Source organism: Pan troglodytes, chromosome 2 (genome assembly GCF_028858775.2).
Source record: "Pan troglodytes isolate AG18354 chromosome 2, NHGRI_mPanTro3-v2.0_pri, whole genome shotgun sequence".
NCBI classification, from domain to species: domain Eukaryota; kingdom Metazoa; phylum Chordata; class Mammalia; order Primates; family Hominidae; genus Pan; species Pan troglodytes.
The window spans coordinates 50,420,846-50,436,837 of record NC_086015.1 but is presented as its reverse complement, the minus strand read 5'-3'; the positions used below and the strand labels follow the sequence as shown (position 1 = coordinate 50,436,837).

General features: G+C 46.9%; 1 protein-coding gene across 2 annotated transcripts; it reads right to left on the bottom strand.

The window, feature by feature from the left end:
- Window positions 1–10,104: 10,104 nt before the first annotated feature.
- Window positions 10,105–15,944, bottom strand: CCRL2 (C-C motif chemokine receptor like 2). 2 transcript variants are annotated; one of them, XM_001149992.7, is made up of 2 exons: window positions 15,594–15,944; window positions 10,105–15,028 (listed from the first exon to the last, which is right to left on the bottom strand). In XM_001149992.7, exon 2 carries the CDS (start codon window positions 15,014–15,016, stop codon window positions 13,982–13,984), a length of 1,035 nt encoding a protein of 344 aa, XP_001149992.2. In that variant the 5' UTR covers window positions 15,017–15,028; window positions 15,594–15,944; the 3' UTR covers window positions 10,105–13,981. The 2 variants fall into 2 exon arrangements, with proteins under 2 accessions (XP_001149992.2, XP_016796388.2); XM_016940899.3 differs by lacking the exon at window positions 15,594–15,944 and adding an exon at window positions 15,402–15,580.
- Between the last annotated feature and the right edge of the window lie 48 nt (window positions 15,945–15,992).

Here is a 15,992-nt window from a genome sequence, read left to right as displayed (position 1 = left end):
GGAAGAACCTCTGTTGTGGGCTCACCCAGTGGTCCGACAGAAGGTAGATCATGAACAGCCACTGGGGCTCCAAGGGTGGACTCAGGGACTCCCCACCATAATGCAACACATTTCATATATTGCCTGTACCCCAACTGAGTTGCAGGAATTAGACAAGCAGTGCTGCCAGTGTCCAGGGGAACCCCTGCCTGCCTGGATGCTTTGTCTGTGGAACAAGGGAGCAGATAGTATCTCCCATTCCACCTCTGAGATGGACAAGCTGGCCTCCACCATGACTCATCCCTCTCTCTGTCAGCGGCTGCAAGTGAGCAGGTGGTTAGTGGCGGGGCAAGGAGACCACACCCTGACTGAGTGGCTACAGGCAGCCATATGAACTGCATGGAATAATGCTGGTGAAATGCCCCAAAATTGTGAGTAAACGGCAGTCGTATGTCAATTTGGTGTAAGTCATTCGGGAGATGTGTATGCGGCAGGCTATGTTTGACCTGAATACCTGAGGGCCAGATGATGAATGTTTCGCCTCCCACGTGAGGGATCTCATGTTGGGTTTGATGCTCCTGAGGCCCTTTGGCTCCCTAGCTGCTGTCCTCACCCCATACGTAGGGCACTGCATACATGAAGTAACCACTGCCATGGCGGCTCTCAGGGAAGCAGAAGGCCGTCAGGGGGATTGAAGGGTCCACACCATAAAGAGGGGGAAGGTACCCCACCCACAGGGGGCTCCCCCATAAAAAAAGCGGGCCCCAACGAGTGACACACTAACAGATGTGGATAGATTTGATTTTGGCTGGGGTTGACTGAGAGAAAATTGATAAGCAGCCCAATGAAATACTCCTAACTTTGTGGAGACAGTTGTATGCAGGGCAGCAATTCCAGAAAATGCCCAAAGGGGAGAAAGCCATTGCTGCGTGACCTGGTCCCACCCAGCTCAGAGACTACTTGCTGCAGCCAGGTGGAAATGTAGAGCCTTTTCTGTTCAACTAGGGAACTGGCCAAAGGTGTCTGGCTTGGGGGGACACCAGACCACCAGAGGCCACATGTGGAATTGGCAATCCACTGGTCCCCCACCAATGTACAGTGGGTGCTGGTGCTGGTAGATACTGGCATAGATTGTAGCCTTGTTTATGGGAACCCAGTTAAGTTTTTGGGCAAATCTGCATACATTGATGGTTATGGAGGCCAGTCAGTGAAAGTGAAACCTGTATCTCTGTACCTTGGCATTGGCCACTTGGCTCCTTGCTTATACACTGTGTATGTCTCTCCCATACCTGAATACATTCTGGAGGTGGATATTTTACATGGCTTGGAAGCTGTGCCATCTATCACGGATTTGATGAGCCACTTGACAATGGAATTGGGACAGTACCACTATGTGGTGGACTTGGTCAATGCATTCTTCTCAGTTGACCTTGCTCTAGAGAGCCAGGAACAATTTGCCTTGATGACAATGGACTTTCACAGTGTTGCTGCAGGGCTATGTGCATAGCTCCACCATATGTCATGGTCTTGTTGCCATGGATTTAACAGCCTGAAAATGTCCAAAGGGAGTCCACTTGTTCCATTATGTTGATGATATTATGTTAACCTCTGATTCTCTTGCAGATTTAGAAGCAGCGGCACCCCTCTTGTGGCAACATTTGGCAGCATGCAGTTGGGCCATCAACAAATCCAAGGTCCGAGGGCCTGGATTACCTGCTAAATTCTTGGGAGTTATCTGGTCGGGTAAGATGAAGGCCATACAAGAGGCTATCATTGACAAAATTTAGGCATATCCCTGGCCCACCACAGTGAGGCAGCTGCAAACTTTTGTGAGCCTCCTGGGATATTGGTGGACACTCCTGCCTCATTTAGCTCAAATGATAAAACCATTGTATCAGTTAACAAAGAAGGGAGCAATCTGGGATTGGGCTGATGTGGCTGAGACTGCCTTCCTGGCAGCCAAGTGGGCTATTCAGCAGGCACGAGCCCTGTGGGTAGTTGACAAGGGGTGCCCATTTGAACTGGATATGCATGTGACCACAGATGGTTTTAGTTGGGGCCTGTGGCAGCACACAGAGTGCCTGAGAATGCCAGGAGGCTTTTGGTCCCAACTATGGAAAGGAGCTGAGCTCTGGTATTCCTTGATAGAGAAATAGCTAGCAGCTGTATATGCTGCCCTTCAGGCTTGTGAGAAGTGATAGGATGGGCTACAGTCACAGTGTGGATGACTTACCTGACAGCGGGATGGGTGCATTCATGTGTAATGACCCCCCGGACTGGGATGGCGCAGACATCCACTTTGGCAAAGTGAGGCACTTACTTGGAGCAACAGAGTATGCTGAGTACAAGCCCATTAGCAGCAGAGTTGCAAGAGATCTTGGGACCTGCAGTCCTAATGCAAGAGAAGGCCATGGGGCCTGAGGCACCCCTTGACCCCTAGCCACTGCCATTTAAGGAAGGGCATCCCTCTATTCCTGATGGGGCATGGCACACAGATGGGTCTAGTCGAGGTGCTACTCCTGCTTGGACCAGCGTTGCAGTCCAACTTAGTACCAAAACCATATGGTTTGAAACCAGATGTGGACAAAGTAGTCAATGGGCTGAATTTAGAGCAGTATGGATGGTGATCAACAAGGCGGAGACACCTATGGTAATCTGTACCGATAGCTGGGCAGTCTATGGAGGCCTAACCTTGTGTTTAATTACTTGGAAAATACAGAATTGGCTAGTTGGCCACCAACCCATTTGGGGCCACCAACCCATGTAGCAAGACCTCTGGGAAATGGGTCATCACAAAGATGTAACTATTTATCATTTGTCAGGCCATATGCCTCTGGCCACCCCCAGCAATGACGAGGCAGAAGCCTTGGCCAAGGTCCAATGGTTAGAGTTGGCATCTACATGAGATGTGGCCTTGTAGCTACACCGGAAACTGGGACATGCAGGGGGTAAACTGATGCAACAAGTCAATAAATGTTGGGGTCTGTCTCTGCCCATGCAAGACATTTGGGAGGCTTGTCAGAAATGCCAGGCATGTGCTCAGGCATACCCTAAATGGAGGCAGCTGTCCAGTGCTACACAAGTGACAACAGGGCAAGTGCCCTTGACCAGGTGGCAAGTAGACTACATTGGGCTGCTGCCGAAGTCACAAGGGTATACGCATGTGCTAACAGCTGTGGACACAGCCACAGGCCTGTTGTTTGCCTATCCTTGCAGGGTGGCCAACCAACAGCACACCATCCAGACCCTGCAACACTTATGTGCTCTATATGGTTGCCCTTTGGTCATTGAGAGTGATGGGGGACACATTTTACTGGACAACAGGCACAATAATGGACATAAAGTAGGGATTCCATGTACCACACAACTTGCAAGCTGTGGGTATGACTGAGTGATACAGCGAGCTCTTGAAGAATGGGTTTTACTTGCATGTCACACTCCTGTCTTTGCAGGGCTGAAGTTCCAGGCTGGACCTGATGCTCCAAACCCTGAATGAATGGCCATGGAAAAGCAGCCCAGCCCAGGTGGAGGCTTTGTTACATGGGCCACCACCCCTATTCAGTTGCAGATACACACCAAGGGTAACCTCCTCTGACTGGGTATGGGGATGAACAGTAACCTGTTGTTGCCTGCCCCAACATCCCTGAAGGCAGGGGAACAGAAAACCTGGCTGTGGCCATAGCCCCTCCAAGCCCCTGGCTGCTGGTGGTTGTCCATCGTAGCTCCCTGTGGGGAGGACCTACAGTATGACTTGTATGTCACTCTTTGGGTGTTCAATGAATGGTCCCCGAAGTTAACTGTTTGTAGGAAAAAGGCCAGGGAAGAAACTTTCCTCCAGTGTTCAAATGTACTGTCTGTGTGGCCTACGACAAGCTCCCCTGTGACTTTGGCATGAATACAGGACCCAAAGGAACCATGGGGAGCTGAAAAGGTGTGGTACTATTGCCCAGGGCAGAAGCCCTTGGGGGCTGCATTGTTATCCAGGGATGAAAGGTTAGCCTGTATTTTACCTGAGGGATGTGATTTTCCTCTGTTAGTACCTATGCCTACTCTGTCATTCCAACTGTAGGTTAACATGCTCCAACTGCACTGTGGACTGGGCCCACACCTACGCTGAAGTGACCAATGTTTCCAACTGTTGGATCTGCACCGCCCTTCTAGCAGCTGCAGATGGCTTGCCTCAGCACATACATTCAGCATCTGCAGAGAACCGGACATGGCTGGAGACTTGGGGTCCCATGGCTGATGCCTGGAATGCAACGTGGCAAGCTTTGGACAAAGGATGCCACAAGACCCACAGCACAGCTATTCCCTGGCTGGCCCATAGCATTTATGATGGGTGGGGCTGGCTAGTGGGGTAACGTGCAGTACCCCTGGCCCAGGCACTGTGGTGAACATAGCAACACTGGGGCAACAGCACTGTGGGATGGGTACCCGTCACAGCCTGTGTAAACATAATACATGTCACCACACCAAAGGTATGGTGGAAGAAGCGGCCCCACCAAGGGGCCTCGATGGACTGTGTGCCCCCTGGGAGTTTATGGGTCTGTGGGGACACAGGGTGGCCTTACCTATAAGCAAACTGGACTGGACGTTATACCTGAGGGTGGCCTCATGTACCTGCCACTGTTCTCACATTGCCCAGATGCCCGCATAACTGGGAGGTGCTACACTCTCGGTTTTTGCAAGTGTGATGAGCACCCTGGTGGTCTTACCCCTTGACAGGCACTATCCCTGGAGTGTGTGTCATAACTGTAGAAGCACAAGTTACTGCTCTTGCAGAGCATGCTGCTCAGGCTCTGAATTACACCTGAGTGGCCCTCTTCCCATTAATGGATGAGGTTGATCAGATCAGAAAGGTGGTGTTGCGAAACCGAATGGTCTTAGACATAGTAACTGCTGCCTAAGGAGGCACCTGTGCCCTTTTAGGAACACAATGTTGTACCTTTATCCCTGACAATTGGCAGAACATAACAGCAGCCCTGCAAGGGGTCTCACAGGAGATTAAGGTAGTCAAGAGCCTTACTGATGACCCTCTGCAGAGATGGTAGACATCCCTGGGCTCTGGCCTACGCTGGGCCCTGATAGTCATAAGTAGCGTAGCTGGAATCCTAGTAGTGAGCTGTTGCTCTCCGTATTGTTGCTGTGGATTGTGGATTCAGGGCTCCACCCTACGGGCACATGTCCCTACCTGGAAGATGCCCTTGGCCTAGGGGTGGAGTGTAAGGAAGATGGCTGCACTTTAGTCAGGAGCAGGCTGAGGCCACTTTTTGGTGCACCATGACTCAGTGGGTTTGGAGCGTAGGCACACGACTCCGCACATTATGAATCATGCCACTTGAGGTGCATTAGGTGACCACTCACATGAGCTCGTGATTGCTTCAGAGCCTCTATTGTCTGTAAAAGGTATAATTACCCTGCTGACACTGGACATATGGCTCGTGCCCAGAGAGAGGATAAGGCCATGTTCAAACTGCCTATGATTCCTCGGGTGTTTTTTCAGCTACCCCTCACCCACCCACCAACTCCCTTCGGACTTCAGTTTGGGCTAGAACCTGACACCCACATAAACTAAAGCTGTATGGGGTCCTCAGTTTTCAAGCACATAAAAGTATTCTGTATCCAAAAAGTTTGTGAACCACTGCCCTAGAGAAACTTTCCATGGTGTGCAAGATGTATGTAATAATGCCCAGTAGAGACATAATAAGAAACCAGAAAAAGTGGAAATCTCAAGGCCTGTCATCAAGAGAGATAAATGCAGCGTGGTCTATTTCTGTTCTCCTCACATTGCCCAGATGCCTGCTTAACTGGGAGGCGTTATGTTCTCAGTTTTTGCAAGGGTCACAAAGGAGTGAATGGAGCATTACCTGTCATTATAGACGCTGCAAAATGAGCTAGTAGCAGGATTTTTACCACAGGTACCCATAAGCAAAATGTGGCATGGTTCACCATGGTTTTACATTGTTATGTGAATAACTTAAAATTATGTGAATAATGTAAAAGCATGGTGAACAACGCCATGTTTTGCTTATGGGTACCTGCGGTAAAAAGCAAAAATCATGACCCTGAAGGGGTGAGCAGGCCTACAGGTGCTGGGCAGGCACTGTCTTGCAAAGAGCACAAAATGTGCAGGTCCCTCTGGGAGCGTTATAGTGGGTAGCTAGTCAGGAAGAGCAGGGCAGGAGAGGGCTCCCCATCCCCCACACACACCAGGAGTGTCAGGTGACCATCAGGTGATGGTCTGGCGGTTGTTGACCGTCTTTCTAAAGTAATAATTGGTCACACCCAGCAACAGGGAAAAGCCGGCTCCTAATAGATAGAAAACACTCGAAACTGGCGAGCAGCAGTTTCCCTATAAGATCTCAGGAGTTGAGCCAGTGGGCTCAGGCAGGCACATGGGACAGCCCACCCCAAGGGAAGAACCAGGGGAGAAATAACGCAAGACCCCGGAAGCATGCTGACGTATAAAACCCCAAGTCAAAAGGTCAAACCACGCACTTGCCTTTTAAGTCATCCACTTGGCCCTCTTCCAAGTGTACTTTCCTTCCTTTTGTTCCTATTCTAAAGCTTTTAAGTAAACTTTTACTCCTGTGCTAAAACTTGCCTCAGTCTCTCCTTCTGTCTTATGTCCCTCAATTGAATTCTTTCTTCTGAGGAGGCAAGAATTGAGGTTGTTGCAGACCTGCATGGATTTGCTGCCGGTAACAGGAGCAGAGGACTAGGCCTTGGAGACGGTGAGGGGGCCACTCCCTCCCTATCCCTAGGCATCGGTGAGATCTGAGACAGACTGCTCTTCCCTTGGAGTGTATTGCTGACCTTGCCAACTGAAAATAAACAGCTTCTGATAGTCTTTACTAACAGATAATAGAAAAGAAAAATTGCCATCTGCACACCAGGTGCCGGGAGAAGGGTTGATTAGCTGCAAAAATGAAACAACACCTGATCCTGCAGCTGCAGCTGGAGCCCCCGCCTGATTAAGTTTACACTGGTCCACTGTCATTTTCCAACACCTATTTGTCTTCTGCACAAACCGGATAGGTGAGCTGAATGGAGAGAGGTGGACATCATCATCCTTCATCTTTCAAGTTCTTGCTACAATTCCTCCAGACGTGCAGTGTTGTTTTGTTTAGTATCTTGGCAGGTAGAGGGAGTTCCAAAGGCTTCCACTTGGCCCTCACTCTATGGATCAGAGAATCAATATGGGGATTCTTCCCCGATGCAGAGTATCTCCATTCCAATTATGCTTTCTGTTAAGAAGATTGTTTCTTTCTGTTTCTCCTATTGATGGGGGCACTGGGCTTATAGTTCTCTGTGGGAGGAGTTCTAATTACAGATTGAATTTCTTTAGTAGATGTGAGATTATTCACATTTTATATTATTTTTCCATGTCAATTTTCTTTATTTTTCTTTGTCTTTTTAAAAGATGGGGTCTCACTATATTTCCCAGGCTGGTCTCAAACTGCTTAGCTCAAGTGATCCTCTCACCTTCGCCTCCCAGAGTGTTGGGGCTACAAGCATGAGCCACTGCTCTCAGCTCAATTCTGCATTCTGGAACTGGGGGAATAACTACAGGATAAGTTCAGGGACCCTCTAGACTCACAGTGAAACAGACCTGAGCTCAAACTCTAGTGATCCCCTGACCTCTATGAAGCCCTACTTTGGCTGGTAGACCACAAAGATATTTTGGGTCTCTTAGAACTGGTGTCAGCGTAGAGCCAGTGTCCTGGAATCTCCAAATAGCCTAATTATTTCCTTTTCCTCCATGGCTTTCCCTGGTAAATGGCCCTAAGTTGCTTTGGGGAAGGCTGGGAAAAAAGATTATCAGAATAAAATGCCGGAAATGTAACAGGGTCCTTCCTCAAGGGGAGCCAGCTTACCTTTCATTCAAGGGGTTCTAGGTCTATAACTATGTCAAATCTGGGAATTGATTGAATTGACTCTCAGTTCTGGTGACTAAAGTTAGACTTCTGTTCACTAGAGATAGAACTCTTCTGCTTATACAGATCAGGTAAAAATTTAGTAGACCGTCCTTCTATTTCAGTTCCAGGGACACCATGATCAACCAGCCAATGCCAAAGATCTGTGGGGGTCAGACTATTCTGAGGACTGCTTTGGCTCCACCGTCCACAGTGGCAACCACGCCCACTTGATCTTTTGTAAGTGTTACCACGTGGCCCCTCCTTCCTCAGAATCCCACCATCCCCCCTGTATTTAGAAACTCCAGTTTTGTAGCATTGCTCACTACAGCTCCTGATCTACAGAGAAGAGCCACCACTTAGAGATTTTTTTTTTTTTTTAAAGATGCGGGGCATGGATGAAGCTGGAAACCATCATTCTCAGCAAACTATCACAAGGACAAAAAACCAAACACCGCATGTTCTCACTCATAGGTGGGAATTGAACAATGAGAACACATGGACACAGGAAGGGGGACATCACACACCGGGGGCGGGGGGAGGGATAGCATTAGGAGATATACCTAATGTTAAATGACGAGTTAATGGGTGCAGCACACCAACATGGCACATGTATACATATGTAACAAACCTGCACGTTGTGCACATGTACCCTAAAACTTAAAGCATAATAAAACAAATAAAAAATAAAAAAAAAATAAAGATGCTGGAGCTCATTTACACTTCCCAGTGTGGCAAGGGTGTGTCCTCTAGATCTGCGCTGGGTGGGTGAGTGAGTCTTAATGATCCAGTAGATCCACTAGCACTGCCATCTCCCTAAGCACTTAGATATTTTCTTCTATGTGACACCGCGGAAGTTCTGGCATTCCCACTTCAATGAGTGTAGGCCACCTTTGGGTTGATTTTTATTCGACCGACAAGCAAAGTGTTAGAGCCATCTGTGGCTCCTCAGGCTAAAGCACTGACTCCTTCCAAACTCTGGAGGGGCTGCTCAGATGGAAACTGGGATTCCCGAGTGTGGCAGTCCTGCTGTGGCAGTTTAGGGAAGAGGAAAGGCCTGGCCGGGGCTGCCACCCACCACACTGTCACACTTCCTGACTGCCTGCTAAACGGAGTCCTGGGGTCATTTATCTTTGCTCTAGTTCTGACTGCCGAAAAATATTTAGTTTTTAAAAATGAATAAATACCTTAAAGTTAAGGTGGTCAGATTTCGGGGAAAAAAAAGAAAACAAAAGGAAAAACAAAACAAAACAAAAAACAGGATACTAGGATGCCCAGGTAAGTCTGAATTTCAGATAAATAACAAATACTGCAATTGTCGTATATGGGTTGTACTTATACTAAATAACTATTAGCTGCTTAACTGAAATTTAAATTTAACTGGGCATCTTATTTTGTTTTTTCAACTTCAAGTTGTATTGCTTTTCCATTCAGTATATCAACTGTTTCCTGTTTTAAAACTAGTTCCGGGCCAGGTGCAGTGGCTCACGCCTGTAATCCCAGCACTTTGGGAGGCCGAGGTGGGTGGATCTCCTGAGGTCAGGAGTTTGAGACCAGCCTGACCAACATGGTGAAACCCTGTCTCTACTAAAAAATACAAAAAAAAAAAAAATTAGTCAGGCATGGTGGCAGGCGCCTGTAATCTCAGCTACTCAGGAGGCTGAGGCAGGAGAATTGCTTGAACCCAGGAGGCAGAGGTTGCAGTGAGCCGAGATCACGCCTTTGCACTCCAGCCTGGGCAACAGCGCAAGACTCCATCTCAAAAAACAAACAAACAAACAAACAAAAACTAGTTCCATTTGTACCCACGAGTACACAGAATTGAGATGAAAAGGAGACAGCTCATGAGATTTCAATCTCTCTCTCATATGTCCCTAGTTAGAATTACCGCAATGTAACAGGAATTGTTTTTTGTATTAGGAAGTAATTTACAGGCAAAACAGAAACACCAGTTTTTCTTGAATAGACTAGCCATATTTTGCTTTTCATGGTTTGTTAGTTTTCTAATGCAGTCGTTTATGGAAAAGTGGAAAAGCATGTGCTATTTTTATCTTTAGGAAACTGTGTTCTTGGTCTGACATGGGAGGAAGACCTTGTTAGCTGTCAGTGTTCCAAGTATATTACACTACTTAAGTGTTCAGGCCATTGTGGCTGGTGTCATTCAGCACACACTTTTGCTTTTCATTAACCATTTCAGTCTCAGCCACCATAAGAGTTTACGGATCTTTATTCTCTATACGCTCCATGTTTTCATTTGGAAAATCCTGATAAGATTGTTCTTTGAGTTCATTGCTGTGTCTGTAAACATCGGAAGATGACGCCATTTCCTCTGAGATTCCTGTCCTACGTATCGGAGGAGGAGAAGTGGATGGAGAGTCCGGACCTACTTCTGCAAATGTGTGAAGAGAATTTCTGTCCCTTCTTCTCTTTTTCTTCAATCTTTCTCATCCTTTTTTAATATAGACTGGATCACTCTCTTCCCTGGTCTCTCCCTTGACTTGCCCTGGTGATTTTATTTGCCATGGAAGGTCATTCCCGATGAGACTGTGCTCCCTGTGGGGGCACCCCCAGCAGCCTCCTTCTGCTCCCTGGTAGGTGATGGGGGTGACAGGTTGTGCCCATGGGCATCCCGTTTTAGCTGCCAATTCTACTTGGGAGAAGAAACAGAGGCCCAGGCACTGGATCTCCTCCAGCAAATGCTCAGAGTGTATTTCCAAGACAAGTCACACCAACGTAATGGAGTGCCTGGAGGCTGAGAGGGGTTTTAAAAAATAGCCTTTTTGAGGTATAGTCAACACATAATAAATAACGTATACAACTTGTTACGTTTTTGACATATGTATATACCAATGAAACCATCACCACAGTCAAAATAGCAGACATATCCACTGTCCCCCCAAATTTCCTTGTTCCCCTTTGCAATCTATTCCTCTCCTCTCCCCTCCAACATCTCCAGCAACCACTGATTTGCTGTCGCTATGGATTTGTTTGCATTTTCTAGAATTTTATATAAATAGAATCACAAAATAAGTACTTTAAAAAAATATCTGGCTTCCGGCTGGGCACGGTGACTCATGCCTGTAATCCCAGCACTTTAGGAGGCCGAGGCGGGTGGATCACCTGAGGTCAGGAGTGTGAGAGCAGCTGGCCAACATGGCAAAACCCTGTCTCTACTAAAATTACAAAAATTAGCCAGTTGCTCTTGTGCATGACTGTAGTCACAGCTACTTGGGAGGCTGAGGCATGAGAATTGCTTGAACTCAGGAGGCAGAGGTTGCAGTCAGCCAAGATCACACCATTGCATTCCAGGCTGGGTGACAGAGCGAGACTTTGTCTCAAAAATAGATAAATAAATAAAAAATTAAAATTAAAATCTGGCCTCCTTCATTCAGCATTTTGAGATTTCGTGCATGCTCCTGTGTGTCTCAATAGCTCGTTTCTTTTTGTGGATGAGCAGTATTCCATTAGATACACAGGCCAGTATTTGTTTATCCATTCACCTGTTGATAGACAGACTTTTTCTAGTTTGAGGCTATATAAATAAGGCTGTCATGAACATTTGGGTCCAAATCTTTGTATGGACATACATGCTCATTTCTCTTGGGTAAATACTGAGGAGTGAAATGGATAGTAGGTATAGGCTTTGCTTTTGGTGACACTGCCAATTTTTCCAAAGTGATTATACCATTTTACATTCCCACCAGCAGGGTATGAAAGTTCCAGTTGCTCCACAACCTATTAGAAGCTAGAAAAATTGCCATTTAAAATGTCACCATCAGTTTCTTTCTTTCTTTTCTTTTATGATAGTGACCGGCATTCGCCTTTGGAATGTAGGGATCCTTTGTTCTAGGAAGGACCCTTGAGTGACTTCTTGCAGTTTTATCTATTACTTGTGCCCATTCCAGCTCACCTTGAGGTCAGACCCATAGCCCTATTATGACTCTGAAAGAGCAGAGCCAGCTACAAGCTCTCAATGAGTGACACAAGGTGCCAGAGAAGAGGCTGTCATCATGGGCTCAGCAAAACTGAAATCCCTGGCATATATCATTTTATTCCTCTTCCTAATTTCTCTCCAACTGACGCTGCTTCGTATTTCCTCTCTGCCTCCCTCCACTGCGCTTCCCACCCTCACATCTCCAAACCTCTCTACTTTCCTGAATAATTCACCCCAACTCTAAATTCCACATTGTCTTCAGCACAAAGCCAAACCCTTACTTAGCTGAGTTTCTTCTCCATGGAACAGTGGTTCTCAGAAGGAGGGCCTTGGGTCAGCAGTATCTGCATCCCCTGGGGAATTTGTTAGAAATGCATATTCTGAGGTCACACTCCAGACCTCCTGAACCACAAACTCAGGGATGGGGCCCAGAACTCTGTGTTTTAGCACAAGGCTTGTGATGTGAGCTGGCATTTGAGAGCCACTGCCATGGAGTGTGGTTTGGAGCCAGTTATTGTTGTATAAGCATGTCCCTTGGGGGTCTCATCCACTATCCTAATAGGCTTTTTGAATGTTTCATCTAACACAAATAAGGGGTCTTTGGTTATGGGGTGGCATATGGAGAATTCTCATGTTTGGAAAATCAGATTTTCTCCACCTCATTTCATCAATATAGAGCAAATTTCCTTCCACCACTGTTGAGTAGGACATTAAGGACCCCTTTTAATTGGCCAGAGACTTGGGTTTTAATGAGTCAGACATCTCTATGTGTCCCTATGTGAGATGCTGTGCCCATGGGTATCATCATTTTTGCCTAGGAAGGAAAGTGCCTCCTATGAAGGAAAGACAGGGTTCCACTGCTTTCCTGTAAGGTTTAATGCCGTGAACATGTGCCTGATGCCAGGAGGGGAGGAGTGTGGGCTGGTGCCCTGCAGTGCAGCAACAGTGGGTGGCCTGGGTAGGTTTTTAGCAAGTATCAGTGCCAAGCCTCCAGCTCTCTTTAGTGCAAACAAGATGCTGGGCCAGCAGGAGGAGGCAGCCAGCCCAGGCCCTATGTCTGCAGGACTCAGCCGGGAGCAGTGATTGTCCCCTGGCAGCAAGGCACTGGTAGCTTTGAGGCCTCAAAGGGCCAGAAGCAAGATTATAAAGAGACCAGTGAGTGTGGAGTCCAATTCTGAACACCAGGAACAGGAAAATGTTTTTAGGATCAAGGATGCATCATCCTTACAGATCTGGGGGGTCGCCGGGGAGGTAGCTCACATGTTGAGGTGACCTTCTGCTGATGTGGCAGGTGGGAGCCTGTGTTCTACTGACTCAGCCATAGAAAGGAAGTGGGACAACCTTTTGTAGTTATGTGCTGGTGAGGCCTGAGGTATGTGTTATACTTAAAAGGACAAAGCATTCATTTTGTTAGACATTTCTAAACATAATTTCTCATTTGCTTTTGTTAAGTCTCCTAAGATTCCATAGTCTTGATAAAGTACGAGAAAATACCAGAAAACTTGGGTTAGGGGAAGCTGGGGGCCTAGGGGTGTGGCAAGTAAGCAAGAGAATTTAGAGAACTTCGACAGAACAAGTTACCTTACCTCTTTTTCCCACAGCTTCCAGCTAGCTAGTTCTTCTCATCACCGGCAAGGCAATGCGCCTGAAAAATTACTCCCATATAAATGGGCTGTTTATAATTTGGAATGCAGTTAAATTGGTTTTAAAAGCAACTTACAAATTATTTTAAAATACATTAAATCGATGTTTTAAAATACATTTATTTCATGTCGTTTGTCCCCAGGGTTTGGAGTTTGATGTTCTGGACCAAGCGTAGGCTCTGAGCAAATGCTACCAGGGCTGGAGAATCAGTTCTGCCACTTCCTAGTTGTGTGATCTTAGACAAATTTCCGCGCCTTAGTTTTCTTTTCAGAGAAATGAGACTAGTCCTATCCACACTATGGACAAGTGGTAGGAGGCGAAGGAGCTCACGTTTGTAAAGAGCCTTGCACGGTGCCTGAGACAAATTTAGTGCTTAGCAAATGTTAGCTCACCTCTCCCTTTTCTTCCTGTATCCGATTTTGTATACAAATATGTAAAAAATTTACATGAAATAATGCAGAAAGATGAAAATCCATGTTTATTCTTCTTGCATTTGGTGGATGCTAGTTTACACTTCGGTGGAATGGTCAGGTTCTTCCCTCGATGTGCCTTGTGCAGACTGCCCCCTGGGTTGAAGTGGGGTGTTACTACTCAGATGGAAACAGCGGCAGAGGTATTTGCTAAATGTCCCATCAAGAAACGCATACAGGAGAGGGTTGACGCAGCAGTGGGTGGTGGCGATGAGTTTAGTGATGTGAACACTTTTGTCCAGATTGTAGCTGCTCTTGCAGTCACTCAGGGAGAAGTGTTCTTTGAAAGTGGACAGGAAAAATGCAATATTGTAGGGCGCCCACATCAGAAGGAAGACTACCATTATGGCAAAAACAAGCTTGAAAAGGCTATACCTCTGCTCCCTGAACCTTAGTGTTTTTCTCATTTGCACATAGAGAAATGTAAAAATAAATAGGGGGAGGACAAGAACCAAAATGTTCATTTTTAAAGTCAGAAAGTGCTTCCAGAATGTCTCATCAGCTGGCAGGAAGGGAGTTCTGCTAAATGCACACTTGTATTCCTGGTCTTCCATCTGAGGTTTATAAACCACGAATTCAGGCAAAGTGGCCAGAATGGCTGTTACCCATGCCAGGACACTTGTAATGATGCCACAGGGCACCCTCCTCCTGGCTGAGAAAAAGTTTCCCTTGTGCAAAAACACTAGGTACCTTTGCACAGTCAGAAGGCAATTGAAAAATGTCTCACTGTACAGGCCCACGAAGTACAGTCCAATGAGAATTTTACACATGGGATCGCCACCAGCATGAGCCCAGAAGGGCAGGGTAAGCAAGAAACACAAGTTAGAAGCTGCCAAGTTTAGAAGATAGATATTTTCCATGCATTTGAGTCCTTTATATTTTACTAGGATAAGCACAACCAGGAGATTGTCCAGGACACCGATCACAAACACAGCAGAGCAGAGTGATGGCACCAGCTGGGCTGAGAGCGCCTGGGCGTCATACTTGTCACATTGCTCTGCCTCATCGCTCTCCAGTTCACCTTCTATGAGGACATCATATTCATCCTCTGGTGCCAGCGTGTAATTGGCCATCTTCAGACTACCCTGTGGAGAAATGGGAGATGATTTTCCCCTCCGACAGCTGTCTTATCCTGGAGGAAACAACAAACTGGACCTGGATTCATACAGCCCCACTTTCCCTTTCTGGAGCTACATTTTAGCCAGAGTAATTCCCTATTTCAGAAGACTGAAATAAACATTTCTTTAACGTGTGCCCACTTCCCCAGAGCAGCACCATTCCCAATCTAGTTGTTAAGCATGTAAGTGCTTAGCAGTGTGCCAGGTGCCACGGGAAATAAAGCTGGCATGACACCGTCTTGGTAGAACTTACCTTCTTTTAGCAGAAACAGGACTTGCCTACATGAACACAATATGTAAGAAAATATATAATTAAAGAGAACCAAGTACCATGGCTTACTTTTAAGAAACGGGTGTAGATCATAATTTCTGCATTTTAAGAAGTTTGCTCACCCCCCGAAGCAGCTTCCTGTGACAGCTGAGATGTTTTTCTCTCGAAGGGTATAAACAAATGTTTGCAAAAGTGAAACCATGCTCAGCATCAACATGGCCATAAGGGGTTAAATACATAGATGACACACAGATGACTTACCACTGGGCCGAGCTCCTGCAGGGGAAGGGCGCAGCCTCCAGACCCAGCATCCGGGAGCTGTGGGAATGGCCCCGGACAGTGGATGCCCTCCTTTTGATCAGACTGCTCCTGACCCTGAGGGGCACGAGAAACCACTGTTGATTCCCCTGGTGGCTCTACCAGCCCCGCTTACTGAGCTCAGGGACCAACTGAAATAAAGTACTCAAAAGCTCCCCCAGGCCTCCAGAGGATCTCTGAAGCGTCTGAAAGCAACCGGGAAGTTGTTTCCTCCTCCCTCTGGCCCTGTACCCCGCCTTTGATTTCCCTGTGACCTTTGACAGCCGTCTTCTGGCCTTCTGAGATAAGGGAACTGTGTCACTGCTGCTCTGAGTGGTAGCAAGGAAGTGATGTCAAGGTGCT

Coding starts and splice junctions, on each gene's coding strand:
- CCRL2 (XM_016940899.3), bottom strand. CDS start 15,425: ATGATCTACACCCGTTTCTTAAAA. Junction 15,029..15,401: donor TCTACACCCGTTTCTTAAAA/GTAAGCCATGGT, acceptor ATTTCTCCACAG/GGTAGTCTGAAGATGGCCAA.